At 47.4% G+C, this 16,433-nt stretch overlaps 1 protein-coding gene across 1 annotated transcript in view; it reads right to left on the bottom strand.

The window, feature by feature from the left end:
* Positions 1-13,203, bottom strand: part of CADM4 (cell adhesion molecule 4) — a 160,382-nt gene extending 147,179 nt beyond the window's left edge. The window contains exon 1 of the mRNA XM_032228201.1: positions 13,067-13,203. Within this exon, the coding sequence (XP_032084092.1) occupies positions 13,067-13,145 (79 nt within the window). The 5' untranslated portion in view covers positions 13,146-13,203. The remainder of the gene's footprint in view (positions 1-13,066) is intronic.
* Between the last annotated feature and the right edge of the window lie 3,230 nt (positions 13,204-16,433).

The following is a 16,433-nucleotide window of genomic DNA, read 5'->3' as shown; positions in this document are numbered from 1 at the left end:
ATTCTCCATGTGGAAGAAAAAAAAAATGCTTTTTCCAGGTCTTGAACTAAATTAAAGGTGACAGATTCCCAATTTCTTTCTTTTTTTTTAAAGAGAGACCTGCTCTTTATAATGCTGAAAATAAGAGCTGTGTTAAGGAGCGAGAGAGGTTTGCGTAAATGAGGCGTCCTGAACTATCTCCTCTACGCAGGCAGGTCCTCCAGTTACACCCACAACATTTCTGCTGCTAAGCAAGACAGTGACTGTCTTGTCTCGCCACCGTCGTTAAGCGAGCCACTGCAGTTGTTAAGTTAGTAATAGGGTTGATAAATGAATCAGATAATTTTAATTAAAAATTAAAAAAGAAATTAAAAGATGCTTGCTCCTGGGGAGGAAAGCAATGGCAAATCTAGCCGGCATACTAAACAGCAGAGACATCACTCTGCCAACAGAAGTGCGCATATTCAATGCTACGGTTTTCCTAGTTGCAATGGATGGCTGTGAAAGTTGGACCATAAAGAAGGCTGAGTGCCAAAGAATGGAGGCCTTTGAACTCTGATGCCAGAGAAGACTCCTGCGATTCCCTTGGACTGCAAGGCCATCCAACCGGTCAGTCCTAGAGGAGATCAACCCTGACTGCTCTTTAGAAGGCCAGATCCTGAAGAGGAAACTCAAGTACTTTGGCCACCCAATGAGAAGGAAGAAGGACACCCTGGAGAAGAGCCTCATGCTGGGAACGATGGAGAGCAAAAGAAGAAGGGGACGGCAGAGAAGGAGGTGGCTGGCTGGAGGCACTGAAGCAGTTGGCCTGAGCTTAAATGGACTCCAAAGGATGGTAGAGGACAGGAAGGCCTGCAGGAACGTTGTACATGGAGTCGCAATGGGTCGGACACGACTTCGCAACTAACAACAAGAAGTGAATCTGGCTTCCCCATTGACTTTGCTTATCAGAAGAAATCACATGATTCTGGGAGATTGCTCCCATCTTACCAATGGCCAAGCATCCAAATTTTGACTGTGTGGATGCTGCCATTGGTGGTGTGAAAACCAGTATTAAGTCACTTTTTTCATTGGTGCAGTAACTTTGAACAGTCAGAAACAAAATCTGTAAGTCAAGGACTATTTGTAGAGAGAGAATGAGAGAGAGAAAGAGAGAGATCAATAGATAGATATAGAGGGATAGAGGGGTAGAGAGGTAGAGGGGTAGAGAGAGAGAGATCGATCAATAGATAGATATAGAGGGATAGAGGGATAGAGAGAGAGAGAGATAGTGATAGAGAGAGAGAGAGATATCAATAGATAGATATAGAGGGATAGAGGGATAGAGAGAGAGAGAGATATCAATAGATAGATATAGAGGGATAGAGGGATAGAGAGAGAGAGAGAGATCAATAGATAGATATAGAGGGATAGAGGGATAGCGAGAGAGAGAGAGATAGTGATAGAGAGAGATCAATAGATAGATATAGAGGGATAGAGGGATAGAGAGAGATAGAGATAGTGATAGAGAGAGAGAGATATATCAATAGATATAGAGGGATAGAGGGATAGAGGGATAGAGAGAGAGACAGATCAATAGATAGATATAGAGGGATAGAGGGATAGAGAGAGAGAGAGATCAATAGATAGATATATAGAGGGAGAGAGAGAGAGAGATAGTGAGAGAGAGAGAGAGAGAGATCAATAGATAGATATAGAGGGATAGAGGGATAGAGAGATAGTGATAGAGAGAGAGGGAGGGAGGGAGGGAGGGAGGGAGGGAGAGAGAGAGGGAGAGAGAGAGAGAGAGGAGAGAGAGAGAGAGAGAGACTCCTACAAATCTCTTCCTGCACCCAAGAAGCATTTCCTCCCCGTTTGCAGCTGAATGGAGAGCAATCCTGACCAAGAGGCTTTTTTCCAAAGAGCAGCTTCAGTTCCATTTTATACAAGATTTCGGCAGGTGCAAGTGCCAACCTGCCAGATGTCTAATTGCCATCCAAGGCAATTTGGGCCTCGGTTTGGAAGAAAAGGGGCTGAAGTGAACAACTCCGCTGCATGAATGGCGTTACGATCAGAAGCCGCCTTCTTCAAAGATAAGACTTGGGGGTGTGGTCTAGATCAGGGGGTCACAAAACCCCAGCCCATGGACAGACACCGCGGTCCCGGGCATACCAAAAAACCGGTCTGCGCAAACAAGTGAATCCCCATCCGTGGGATGCAGGCAGCAAGCAAAGCCACGCTCCCTCTGGACTCGGGAAAAACCCCTTCCGTGGAACCAGTTCCTGGTGCCCAAAAGATTTGGGCGGTCAGGGGTTTAGATCCAGCCAAAGGTCATCAATTTCCTCTTGTACGATCTCTTCCATCATCCAAAACAGAACGAAATGCCCTCGCAAACAGCAGATCTCTTCCACCACCTCCCTGTAACTTAAGCAAGATTCAAGCAGATTCATGAAGGACACCTACGTAGCCTCGACTTACATTCACTTAGCGACCGTTTTTATGTTACAGCGGCCTCGAAAAACAAAAGGCATCTATCCGGTCCTCACACTTGCAATGCCACGGACACATATGATCAAAATTCGAATGCTTGGCAACCCAGCATGTATTTATAGTGTTTGCATCATCTCGGGGTCATATGATCGCAATCTTCCTAGCCAGCTTCAGGTGAGCAAAGTCAGGGGTGGGGAGAGGCTGGACTTGCTTAAGGACGACTTAACCACTGCAGTGATTCACTTAACAACCATGACAAATAGGTTGTAAAATTGGGAAAGGCTCCCTTTGTTTAGCGATGGAAAGTCTTATCCCAAAGGACCCCCTGCAAACTTAATGTTGTAAGAAATGTCCTTCTGGGTTCAGCTCCAAGTGGGGAGAAAGACCCTGGAAACACGGAGGCTGCTTGGAAAGATGTTTTTGTTTTTTTTAATGGCCGACCGGACCACGTGGTTTGATGTCCTAGGGGAAAAGAGGATCATATATCTTGAAGATCTTGAAGGAAAGAAGGGCAGCGATGCTGAGAGTCCCTGGGTTTTATGCCCTCTCTGGGCTTTTGAATTTGAGCGTGTATTCTGATTGGTCGTCAGGCTCCCATGGGGTCATGCAGGGGCAACTCTGTAGGCTGTCCTGAGTCCCAGGCTTGGTTGACTTTTGCTGGGTGATGAGGTAATGAAAGGACTTTGGGGTTCCTATTACGGCTCTGCCTGAAGGAGGTAGATCTAGAACAGACTGGCTCAGGCCTTAATGGCCCGTTGACAAAGGTGGGAAGAGGCTGAGTTTCTGCCTCCCTTTTAGGGGAAATATTCTGCCCTTTTAATATTTCCTTAAAAAAATCTCATTTTTTTTTCTAATAGAGGGGTGAGTGCTAATTTCCTACACTTACGTTATGGGCCCAGCCCGGGCAGCAGTTTCGTATTTCCAGTTTTCACCTCCCATTTTAAAATCAAGTTCCCATCCTCCATTTCTCCAAAACAAAGGCAGTCGCCCCCATAACAAAGGGCTATCTTTCCCCACCCCCTCGTCCCCCACCCCACCCCACCCCCGTGACTTAGCAGGGTGCAAACAAGCCCGCTTTCTGCTCACAGCCCTCCACCGTGCAAATCAACCCCTCCTCGCACACATAACACAGATAGACACAAAAACCAATCAAGGAACAAGAACACGCGCATAAAGAAATTGCCATTTGAAGCTAAAATCCTCCGTGATTGCCAAATTGCAGATCGCTCTTTTGAATTCGCCATCTGCAACTGGCAGTGTGCTTTTTTTTTTTTTTCTTTTCGCCCCCCCAAAAAACCTGGGAAGAAAACGTCACTCTTTCTGCTCCTTTTCTGCTTTCCGAGGCAACTTGTCTTTTGTGCATTTCGAAGGGACAGCAAAACCAGCCTTAGGAACTTAAGATGCCTGGACTTCAACTCCCAGAATTCTGGGAGTTGAAGTCCAGACATCTTAAAGTTGTCCAGCTTGAAAAACACTGCCAGAGGCCATTGGTTAGGACCGTGATGGCAAACCTATAACGCGCGTGCCCGAAATGGCACGTGAAGCCATGTCGCCTGGCACATGCGGCGTCACCAGTTCCTTTTCCGGGTTTCTGGTGCACATGAGCACTCGAGGATCAGCTGGCATTGTGTGCCAGAAACTGGAAAAGCTGGTTTTCTCTTTGACGGTGTGAGCATGAGGTCAGCTGATCGGTGTATGCCAATGCGCGGCAGTAATTGGAAGACTTGCCGGCTGGCACCCATGTGCGTGCCAGAAAGCGAAAGTTCATTTTCCGGTGCGCGCATGCCCCCAGGGCAGCTCCTCTTCCTGGTGGCGGTCCAGATGAGTGCACATGCGTATGTGAAGTATGTGCGCATGTGGGAACTGCTCCCTTTTTGGCACTCGGTGCTGCCCGCCCATCCGTGTGCTCCCATTTCGGCACTCGGTGCCGAAAAGGTTTGCCATCACTGGGTTAGGATAGCACTAAAAAAAATTGCCCCCATAACCCGAAAACACTCCTTCTCACATTTAAGCAGAGGTGGGTTCCTAGCAGTTCGCACCAATTCGGTAGAACCAGTTCGTCAAATCTACCGAACCGGTTAGAAGAGGTTTCACCAGTGGACCCGGAAAGCAGGCCACACCTACAGAAGAGGTTCCAAAAAATTTTGAAACCCACCACTGACACACACACACACACACAGACAGACCAGACTCACACACAGAGAGAAAGAGAAACAGAAAGGAAGGTAGAAATAAATAAAGAAAAAAAGAAAGAAAGAAAAAGTGAGAGAGAGATGAAAGAAAAAAAGAAAAAGGGACAGAGAGACAAAAGGAAGGAAAGAGAGAGAGAGAGAGAGAGAGAGAGAGAGAGAGAGAGAGAGAGAGAACACATGGCCGGCAAGCCACTCCTACCAGGTCACATGGCCGGCAAGCCACTCCCACAAAGGAGGCCACACCCACATAGTAGGTTCGAATGTTTTTTGAAACCCACCACTGCATTCAAGTTACGTGCCCATTTCTTTTCCATTCGTTATTGAATGACAATATTCCACCCACCAGGTTCAACCTCCACTTAATTCAGAGAATTCAGCAATCCACACTCCTCAAGATGCAATTTTTTCAAAAGGACAAGCTGGAGGGGTCCCATTAAAAAAGGGGAGGGGTGGAATAACCAACCAGATCAAGCTTTTTCAAGGCATCTAGAGGGAAGCATGGTCAAAACTCACACTGTCTTCCCTGGGAATCTGTAAAATGTGGGAGTTTGGGGCACTTTGCTTCCAGGTGTTCTACAGGTGCTCTGTTTCTCTCTTCATTTCTTTCTTTTTCTCTTTTTTTTAAAAAAACAATCTTTCACCTGCTTAAAAGAGGGAAGGGGTCTCTAAGCCCAAGGTAGCCTGTGTGCCCCTCCTTCTGGCGTAGATTTGTCATTGCTTGTTGTTTTTAACTATTTTAAGGGAAGCTGTGGCTCAGTGGCTAAGACACTGAGCTTGTCGATTGAAAAGGTCGGCTGTTGGAATCCCTAGCGCCGTGTAAGGGAGTGAGCTCCCGTGACTTGTCCCAGCTTCTGCCAACCTACCAGTTCGAAAGCACGTAAAAGTGCAAGTAGAAAAATAGGAACCACCTTTGGTGGGAAGGTAACAGCGTTCCGTGCGCCTTTGGCCATATGACCATGGATACATGAGCGCTGAATCGTGCCAACAACAGCGCAGCGACAGAAGTGCACTGTAAACCTAACCCTAACCGTAACGCTAACCCTAAACCTAACCCTAACCTAACCCTGAACCTAACCCTGAACCTAACCCTAAACCTAACCCTAACCTAACCCTGAACCTAACCCTAACCTAACCCTGAACCTAACCCTAACCCTAACCCTAACCCTAACCTAACCCTGAACCTAACCCTAAACCTAACCCTGAACCTAACCCTAAACCTAACCCTAACCCTAACCCTAACCTAACCCTAAACCTAACCCTGAACCTAACCCTAAACCTAACCCTAACCCTAACCTAACCCTGAACCTAACCCTAAACCTAACCCTGAACCTAACCCTAAACCTAACCCTAACCCTAAACCTAACCCTAACCTAACCCTAACCTAACCCTGAACCTAACCCTAAACCTAACCCTGAACCTAACCCTAAACCTAACCCTAAACCTAACCCTAACCTAACCCTGAACCTAACCCTAAACCTAACCCTAACCTAACCCTGAACCTAACCCTGAACCTAACCCTAACCCTGAACCTAACCCTAAACCTAACCCTAACCTAACCCTGAACCTAACCCTGAACCTAACCCTAACCCTGAACCTAACCCTGAACCTAACCCTTACCTTAACTTAAATTGCCCTTCTGTCGACGCGCTGTTGTTGCCGCACTGTTGTCGGCGTGTTGATGATGTCGTGGTTTTAGTGACGGGGTTTTGTCGCTGCGCTTTTGGCGTGCGCGCTTTTGTTGGGTCACGGGAAATTTCTCCTGAATTCTAGGTTGGTTCTCCCCTTGTTTAGTTTCCATCCATTGTTTATTTACCTACATTCAGGGGCTTTGCAGAATAGAGTGACCCCTCCCCTCTTCTTTGTGGGAGCCCCTCAAATATTGGAGCACTGCTATCATATATCTGCCTTTAATACCATTTAACATTTCTCTGTTAGTTACTCTGGCTATCCATGGTACACGCGGTAATTTATGCCAGTCCACGCAGGCGTCAATTCTCCTCTGATCAGATTTGTTATTATCAATGTAATAAAGGCAATAGGGAAGAATGAGGGAAGGGCAGGCCTGGCATTCTTCAGGGCATCCTTTTTTTACACTCGACGTGTTCCAAGCAAAACGCCAGATTCGAGCTCTCACAAAAGTTAGCCTAGTGGAAAATCTGTTTCTCTCCCACCAAATATTCCACCCTCGCAATTAACAAAAAAGAGCAAGGGCAAGCAGGATGAAGGGGAAGGGGGGGAAAAAAGGGAAGGAAAGAAGAAGAAAAAAAAACCACTGGCTGCATTCTAGCCACTTATTTTATGCATGTAAAACCACCACAACAAAAAGCTGTCGCAACAATTAATTCTGGCATCAAACGGAGGAAGTGTTTTGTAAGCACATTTGCATAAAAGGGTTCGGTGGCTGTCTCTGGACTCCCCCCTTCTTTTTTTTTTGCAAGGGGGGGGCTGCGTTTTTCTCTTTTACACACACACAAACACACACACACAGTGTGTGTTCTCTTTGGATACAGACCTGGGAGTGTGCCCCCACGGTGGGGGGTCTCATGCCAAGGGCTGGGTGTTCTAATGCGCATATTAATGAGCAATTTACAGGGGGGGAAAAACGAAGGAGACCAACTTTTTCTTTTCAACAGTAGCCAAACTGCAACCTCAACACAATGCCCAGAAGTTCTCCATTTCACAGGTATGTTCTTAATCCCGGCCCTCTTTTTTCAGAGTTCCGGCAGGGAAGGGAAGGTGGAAGTTTTTTCAAAATGTGGATCTGCTGCTCGTTTTGAGGAACTTAAAAGCTGCTACCCAAGGCCCTTCGTTTCAGAGTTACTGCCCCTGCCACCAGAAGCTCATAAATCTATATAGATAGAACATGCGAGATGCTCCGTGGTTTCTTTTCTCTTCTCAAGGCTATGTTTAAAAAAAAAACAAAAACCAGCTGTCTTCTTTCAAACCCTGCTTTTCTAGAAAAGTCTTTTATTCTGAAAATATTCAGCTGACAAGCCTGTTGGCCAGAGAACTTTCATTTTCAGGGTTAAGGGATTGTCCCTGGGAAAGAAAGAAAGAAAGAAAGAGAGGGAGGGAGGAAGAGGAAGGAAGGAAGGAAGGAAGAAGAGGAAGGAAGGAAGGAAGGAAGGAAGGAAGGAAGGAAGGAAGGAAGGAAGGAAGGAAGGAAGGAAGGAAGGAAAACCCAATTAGGTCACTTGCTTTGCAAACAGAAATTAAAATGCCAAACACAGCACTTTTAAGCATGTGCAGACTGCCTTATTCTGACAAATATAGGCCTCTTTTTTGGGAGAGAGAATGGCTTCCACATCTAAGGATGCATCATTTTTGAGCCAGTTTGGTCTCAATGGTTAAGACTCCAGACTAAAAACCAGGAGAGGTGAGTTCTAGAACTTGCTTTTGGCATGAAAGATTGGAGGACTTTGGGCCAATTGTGTGGAGACGGTGAGTTCTAGTCCTGCCTTAAATGAAAGAGTCAGCTGGGGGACTTTGGGCCAATCACCAGGAGACCGTGTGTTCTAGTTCTGCCTTGGGCAAAAAGTCAGCTGGGGGACTTTGGGCCACTCCCTCTCTCCTTTCTCCCCCCCTCTCTCTACCTCTCTCTTCTCTCTCTCTCTCTACTTCCTCTTTTTCTCTCTTTCTCATTCTCTCTCTCCTTTCTCTCCATCTCTCTCTACCTCTCTCCTTTCTTTCTTTGTCTCTCATTCTCTCTCCTCTCTATCTTTCTCCCCCCTCTCTCTACCTCTCTCCACTCTCCCCACTCTCTCTACCTCTCTCCTTTCTCCCTCTCCCTCTCCCTCTCTCTGCCCAACCCACCTGCAAGGCTTGTTGTTGTCGTGGGGGAAAATGGGAGGAGGGAAAAAGTATTATGTATGTTTAAAAACCTCTAATGAGGCTTGCAGCCCCAAGGCCTTGGACAAACCCCAGGACTCCAAACTCTACCATCGCCTCTGTAATTACCATTTGCCACCCATCCAAAGGCTGCTTTGAAGACACTTTCCTGTCATTCCTCTGATCCCGGTGCCCACACCCTTATATTCCAGTTCTGCGGCCTGCAGGATGAATAAAAGCAGGGGAGGGAAGGAGCGGTGGAGAAAGAAAGAGGAGGGACAGAAACACACCCTCCTTCTCCCCCCCCCCCACTCCCTGACCTAGAAAGTAGATTTAGTCCAGCTATTGATTAAAGCAGAATGCAATTACCCAGTGCGGGGACCTGCTGCCTCTGATAAGGAACAGAAGAGAGTTCGTTGCAAAGTCACAAAATTAAAGTCAGGACCAGGTTCCGTTTTCTTTGCAACCAGATCCTCACCCACCACCACCACCCCCTCCTCTCCACCCCTATCACAGGCACTTTCGGCTGTCGCTTCCCCCCCCCCTCCCGGCCGGCTGAACATCGCTCCCTCTTGCGCAAGCCCATCTAACACCCACCGTATCTCCCATCTCAGCTGAGCAAACCCTTTCATTTGGCAGGCAGCGCTTCTGCCTTTCAAATGTCCTTCTCTGCTTTAAAACTTGTGGGTTTCTCTCTCTCTCTCTCCCTCTCTCTCTTCCTCTCTTTCTCTCTCTCCCTCCTCCTTTCTCTCTCTCCCTCCCTCCCTCTCCCTCCCTCTTTCTCTCTCCCTCGCTTCCTCTCTCTCTCCCTCTTTCTCTCTCTCCCTCCCTACCTCTCCCTCCCTCTTTATCTCTCCCCCTCCCTTTCTCTCTCTCTCTTTGTCTCTCTCCCTCCTGTCCTCTCTCCCTTCCCCTCCCTCTTTCTCTCCTTCCCTCTCCCTCCCTCCCTCTCCCTCCCTCTTTCCCTTCCCCTCTCTTTCTCTCACTCTCTCTCCCTCCCTTTCTCTTTCTCTCCTTCTCTCTCTCCCTCCCTCCCTCCCTTTCCTCTCTCTCTCTTTCTCTCCCTCACTACTCCCTCCATCTCTCTCCCTCCCTCTTTCTCTCTCTCCCTCCCTCTTTCTCTCTCTCCCTCCCCCTTTCTCTCCTTCCCTCTCTCCCTCCCTCTTTGTCTCTGTCCCTCCCTTTCCTCTCTCTCTCTTTCTTTCCTTCCTTCTCTCTCCCTCCCTTTCTTTCTCTTTCTCTCCTTCTCTCCCTCCCTTCCTTTCCTCTCTCTCTTTCTTTCCTTCCTTCTCTCTCCCTCCCTTTCTTTCTCTTTCTCTCCTTCTCTCCCTCCCTTCCTTTCCTCTCTCTCTTTCTTTCCTTCCTTCTCTCTCCCTCCCTTTCTCTCTCTCCTTCCCTTCCTCTCTCTCTTTCTCTCCCTCACTACTCCCTCCATCTCTCTCCCTCCCTTCCTCTTCCTCCCCCTTTCTCTCTCTCCCTCCCTTCCTCTCTCTCCCTCCCTTCCTCTCTCTCCCTCTTTCTCTCCTTCCCTCTCTCTCCCTCCCTTTTTGTCTCTCTCCCTCCCTTCCTCTCTCTCCTTCCCTCTTTCTCTCCCTCCCTCCCTCTCTCTTTGTCTCTCTCCCTCCTATCCTCTCTCTCCCTCTTTCTCTCCCAGTTGCCAGAAAAGCTTCTGTCCCTGTTATTTTACATATTTTTTTTAAACCAAGCGATGGGAGACACATCCAACAGTTTTATTTTGAGCGACTCATGCATGTAACAGCATTCACACTTCTTTTTTTTTTTCTGCTGCTTTTCCAGCCCGAACGAAAAAGAAACGCGGAGCCTGGAGCTTAGAATAAATAAATAAATAATCGGGCTTTTCGGTCTGCCCTGATGATGAAAAGGCATCAAACAAAAGCCGAACCTGCCTGAAATCGGACTCGGAATCTGCAAGGCTGCTCCGTCCTGGGGAAACTGAGATTTCGGCTCTAAGCTACTGAAAAAGATGGTATGTTTGGGGGGGGGGGGGGGATGACAGCTTTTCTCACTCGATCAGCAATTTCGGATGTTTTCTCCCAAAAGATTGCCCTAGACAGCCCACATTTACCCAAGAAGAGTCTCCCAGGGATTGGATGCGCTTTAACAGGCTTGTCCCAAAATGAACAAAATGTACACGTATCTTTAAGCAAGAACATTTTACAGTTTCCAAATTCCTTTTCCTAAACATGTATTTTCATCATTAATCCCAGGTCCCATACTGGGAAATGATGCACGGAGAGTTCTGCAAAATACCAAATCTCCGAACGCAGCCACGAAACTATTAAGCAAAGTTGGACTTTTAACATTTACGTATATTATATTAATGTCTTAGCCCTTCCAGCTGAAGAGCGAGCCAGGACCCTCCAGTCGCCCTCTGTGAATGCACTCTTTCAACTGCCTCTGCCCATTTTATTACGGTGATGAAACAAACCAATTACCTAAGCTGAAAAGTACCTAAACCGAGCTGATCGAAGCTCGGCAGGAGAACCCTGTAAAGGTCATCCCGCTTGCAAACGCGGAACCCGACTTCAAGCCCCATTTGCCTTCTGCCACACGCAATTTCTCGTCCCAGCCATTTGCTGGCCGGCCTTATAATTGCATCCTTGAGCAGTGAAGGGCGAGAGAGGTGGACGGCTTTGCAAGGAAAGATCACAGCGGAGAGAAGCCGGCTTGGGAGGCGCTTACACCTCACAGGACTGCAGACTCCAACCGCCACGCTGGAACTTCTGCCCGGCGCAAAAGCTTGACCTCTCCAAAGAGTGTGGGGGGGGGGGGGGGGAACAAGACCCATCGATGTAGATTGATTGAGAGGCCACTTACAAAGTAAAAGTTCAGGTTTGTTCTGTAAAGCAAGGGATCCTGACCTTTCCTACGAATTTCCCACCCGCATCAAAGTGGAAGGAGATATAAAAGGCCCTTTTCCTGGCTCAGCTGGCAAGCGAGACCCCCTCCAAGGCCATTCAAGGGAAACACTTAAAAAAAAAAACCTGGAATCCTAGGGACAACACATCCTTGTCCTTAAATTCAAGCCATCCAGGCTGCTCCTGGATATCGAAATGTTTATTTTTCACTTCTCTTCTTTTTCTTCTTTTCCCCAATCTTACTTTCCCGGGGCTTTGTTCTCCATTCCCCTCAAACACGCCCCCCCCTTTTTTCCTCTCCTTCCCTGTGCTTGCTGCATCAGATGGGAATTGATATCCAGGATTTGGGGAAGGGGGGGGGGAGGTATGTGATTTGGAAACGCCATTTTTCCTTGTACAATTCTCCCCATTGATCGGAGGCACATTCAGGAAGGTCGGCGGGAGAGGGGGAGAGAGTGGGATTCAGTGGTCAAGACCCCCTCATGGCCTTGCAGGGAAGGGAAAGGAAAGGGGGGGGGATGGAAAAAAATGTGACAAAGGAGGATCGACTGAGAAATGGATGGGAATTGAGGCTGGACCGCTTCACACGTTTTTTTTTCCCCTTCTACAGGGGAAAAGAGGGGGGGACTCGTGGCTGCTGCTGCTGGGAGAGAAGAATGAGGGCAAAAGGAAAAGAAAGGAGGTGGAGGGAGGGAGAGAGAGAGGGGGGGAAAGAGAGATGATGTAGCTATTTAACTGTCTTTTTTTAGCACCGCGATCCATTGGATGCAAATAAAATAAAAGAAGAAAAGACAATAAAAGCCCGAGCCGAAGAATTTAGACGTGGCACTCAACGAAAACAAAAGGAAGCGACCACCGACCAGCCCCCTTTCCCCAACTGGGGATCAAGAGCAGCAGCATCCGAGTTGAACACACCGACACGGATCGACGGGGGGGGGGGGGGGGGAGGGGCTTCAGAAATTGGGAGGTTTTTACACACACACACACACACACACACACACTTCCACTCCGCAATAAATAGGCGCAAGCAGCACGGAACGTCCACCCCCCTCCCTCCAAATTAGATTTAGGAGTTGAAAGGAAGGAAGGAAGATCCTCTAGAGGGGCGAGGGGGCTTCCAAACGCAAAGCCCCCCCACCACCACCACCTTCTCCACTACTCGGGCAGAGAGAACCGGGGAGGGGGGGAAAGGGGACCCCCCGAAGCCATCCACGCGTGGCTCGTCGGACGGAGTGGGCACGGGACACACACAGAGGCGCGCGCGACCCGCGCTCAAACAAAGCCTCGCCGGGCGGCTCAGCAGCAGCAGCAGCAGCGCAGCGCGGCCCCTGCAGCGCGCCCCGGCAGAGCGAGCGGGTGGGCGCTCCGTCATTGTTCGCTCCCCTTCGGCCCCCTCGCCAGACCCTTAGCTGCTGCAGCGGGCTCGGGGGACGTTAGGGTCACCCCGATGCGGGCAGAAAGAAGGGAGGACGGGGCTTGGGGGGGGGGGAGAGAGAGCGGCGGGTCCTGGGCTCCCCGGGAGGATGCCGGGGTCCCTGCCCGGCTGCTCGGGCTCGGCTCTGCCCCGCTCCCGGTCGTCTTTTCCCGCCGGTGAGTGTTTAGAGGACAAGCGGGCGAGGTTGGCCGGGGAAGCGGCGCAAGGCACCCGCCGGGGAGGAGGCGAGGCTGGAAGGGGAGGGCGAGAGACGAAGCAGCCTCGGCCGCCGCCGCCGCGCTTACCTCGGCCCGCCAGGCACAGCAGCACAATCCCCGCCGCGGCCGCCCAAGGCGAGTGCCTGCAGCTCCGCGCCGACCGCATCCTGCCGCGCTCCCTTCTGCCGCCTCGCGCTTCCCCTCTCGCCGGCTCCGCACCTGCACTCCGGCTCCCCCGGCGTTAATCTATGCTAATGAGATGCGAGCGGGGGGCCGGGCCGGCGGGGGCCGCGGGGGCGGGGCCTGCCGAAAGAAGGGGGAGGCAACTGTTTACAACTCCCATGCGGGAGAGGGAGGGCGGGGGAGGGGAGGAGGGGCCGAAGGGAGGGGCTTTCAAGGAAGCGGGCCCTTTCACCCCGCCCCCCCCCTACTCCGAGATTGACACCCAGCCTTACCATGATGGGAACTTTGGGAAGGGGGGGGGGGGGCGATTTCTTTTTACTATTTTTTTATTATGTTAATTTTCCCACACTGTGTTTTTGTTATCTGTAAGCCGCCTATATACATCACCTAAAATAAATGAATAAATGTATTTCATGCATAAACTTTTATGTATGTATGTATGTATGTATGCATGCATGCATGCATATGTATATATAAATATATATGTATGTATATATATATATATATGTGTGTGTGTGTGTATATATGTATGTATGTGTGTGTGTTTATATATATGCGTGTGTGTGTATGTATATGTATATGTATGTATATGTGTGTGTATGTGTGTATGTATGTATATATATATATATGCATGTGTATGTATGTATATTATATGTATATGATGTATATGTATATGTATATGTATATGTATATGTATATGTATATGTATATGTATATGTATGTATATATGTCTGTGTGTATATTATGTATGTGTGCGTGTATATATATGTGTGTGTGTGTATGTATGTATGTATGTATATATATATATGCGTGTGTATGTATCTATATGTATATGTATAATATTTATGTATTTATGTAGTCAGGCATACAAGCATACACTTTTTTCCTTTTTTGTTTTAATAAACATTGTTTGTATCCTTACATTTATATTGATATTGTTCCCTGATTGCTTAATCTGTACCCTATGACTATCATTAAGTGTTGTACCTTAGGATTCTGGACAAACGTATCTTGTCTTTTGATGTACACTGAGAGCATCTGCACCAAAGACAAATTCCTTGGGTGTCCAATCAGGCTTAGCCAATAAAAGAATTCTATCCTATCCTATCCTATTCCATTCCATTCCATTCTAAAATCGTTTTGGTGATAAGCCACCCAGCCCTCGTCAGGGCTATTCTCCCAAATTGCTATTAACCCTTAAATCAGCCTAAAAAGGGCAATCTTTTTTTTATAAGTGGGGGTATATTTTGTTGTTACGGTTGCTATTGTTATTATTATTTACCATGCCGTTATGTCACTAAAATTAATATGTGTGTGTATGTGTGTGCTCTGTTAGAGACTGCAGATCACAAGAATGATGAGCAGTAAATTAAAGGTACATTAAGGGTGTTAAAAATGGTAAAATACGCACTGCAAAGCAGTACATATTTCACATGGCATAGAGGAGAAAGTGCTCCTGGGAACCGTCTCTCAGGATTGCCAGACACGTAATTCTTGATGAGGTGTCTTTTTATTTAAAAAAAAAAAACACACCAGTTTTTCCTTGACAAAATGCAAAGCTAATGGCTTTTTCATTCACTCTCCCATCTTTGCTATGTAACTCGGCATTAACAATGGGCTGGGCTCTATTTTTATACCCGGGAACTCCAGAAATGGAACATGAGTGTACACCTCTTCACAATCCATCAAGCTAATCTTGAAAGCAGAGTTATTCTCTCCAGTCCCATTTTTCAATGAGGAAAAATGATTCTCCCATTTCGTCAAAAGTACTTACTGGCTCCTAGTATGGGGACACATCCAGATTGTGTGAGAGAAAAGTTATACGCGAGCAGTTAGATTGCCGTACCATCTCTATTACTTTTCTTTTTAAAAAATCAACACTTTCCCTGCAAAAAAAAAAGAGAAGAATGAAAATAGTCTGTAACGATTTGCCTCTATAGTGCCTCGTTTTTATTGTTTTTCATTTCTTCTTAAATGCATTTGTTTAAATGTGAATGCTACTCTGAATGCTGTTTGCTTTACAGTCTCGCTATGCAGAAGGGAGCTACGCTCGAACCTGGTTTACCCATTAAGCCCCATTGTGTATTTTGGGGTTTTATATATATTACTTTTTGCACCCAGCTTTTGTCTTAGTGTGTGGTGCAAGCTCAAATCATTTTCAAACTCGATTGTTGGTGTTACCTATTTTGCAGACAATTGTAACAAATTTGACAAATCATAGTTAAAACAAACTTGAGTTATTTTAGTTCATGAAACCGGTTTGTTTAAATTGGGATAAAAGGTAACGGTAAAGGTTCCCCTCGCACATATGTGCTAGTCGTTCCCGACTCTAAGGGGCGGTGCTCATCTCCGTTACAAGGCCGAAGAGCCAGCGCTGTCTGAAGACATCTCCGTGGTCATGTGGCCGGCATGATTCAACGGCAAAGGCGCACAGAATGCTGTTCCCTTCCCATCAAAGGTGGTCCCTATTTTTTCTACTGGCATTTTTACATGCTTTGGAACTGCTAGGTTGGCAGAAGCTGGGACGAGTAACGGGAGCTCACTCCATTATGCTGCACTAGGGATTTGAACCACTGAAACAGCCGAACTTTCTGATCAACAAGTTCAGCGTCTTACCCACTGAGCCACCGTGTCCCTTAAATTTGGTTGGGGACCTCTAATTTTAGACTAGCTTAGACTAGAGTAGAGTAGACTAGAATAATATCAATTCTCTAGATATTTTGCCACCTCAATAAACCCCAATAGCTAGAATTAGGGGAGATTCAAAGTACCTGGAGGGTCTCAATTTAAAATAAATAATATACATCTAGCTGAACTACTGGATGTGACTGGACAATGTTCAGCTGGGAATATTTTCATGCATATTCCCATAGAACAGTTTCCCCCCCTCCAAACTTGGCCATTTTAAGATAGGTGGACTTCATCTCCCAGAATCTCCCACTCTTGTGAGTTGAAGTCCGCCAGGCTTAAAGTGGCCAAGGTTGGGAGACCTCTGGAATAAAGGATGAATTGCCTACAGTACCCCTTAAGCATCTTTGCAACAGTAAATATTGCAAAACGAACGCTCACATGTCGAAGGAAGATTGTTTATAAGCTGGTCAGGACAGGGAATTACCCTGGATTTCAACTTGGAGGACTATGATCTTAGGGGCAGGATTGGCTTTCCTTGTGGTTATGCGCTTGGGATGAAAGCTTCCATCTTATCAGTCGGAAAAGCTTCTGGATTTGTCTCCAAAAGCTGCACAATATAAATAAACCGCAGCCGATCCTC

Source organism: Thamnophis elegans, chromosome 12 (assembly GCF_009769535.1).
Source record: "Thamnophis elegans isolate rThaEle1 chromosome 12, rThaEle1.pri, whole genome shotgun sequence".
Classification (NCBI taxonomy): Eukaryota; Metazoa; Chordata; class Lepidosauria; order Squamata; family Colubridae; genus Thamnophis; species Thamnophis elegans.
Note: the sequence above shows the minus strand (reverse complement) of the source record. Positions and strands in the feature narration are given on the sequence as shown.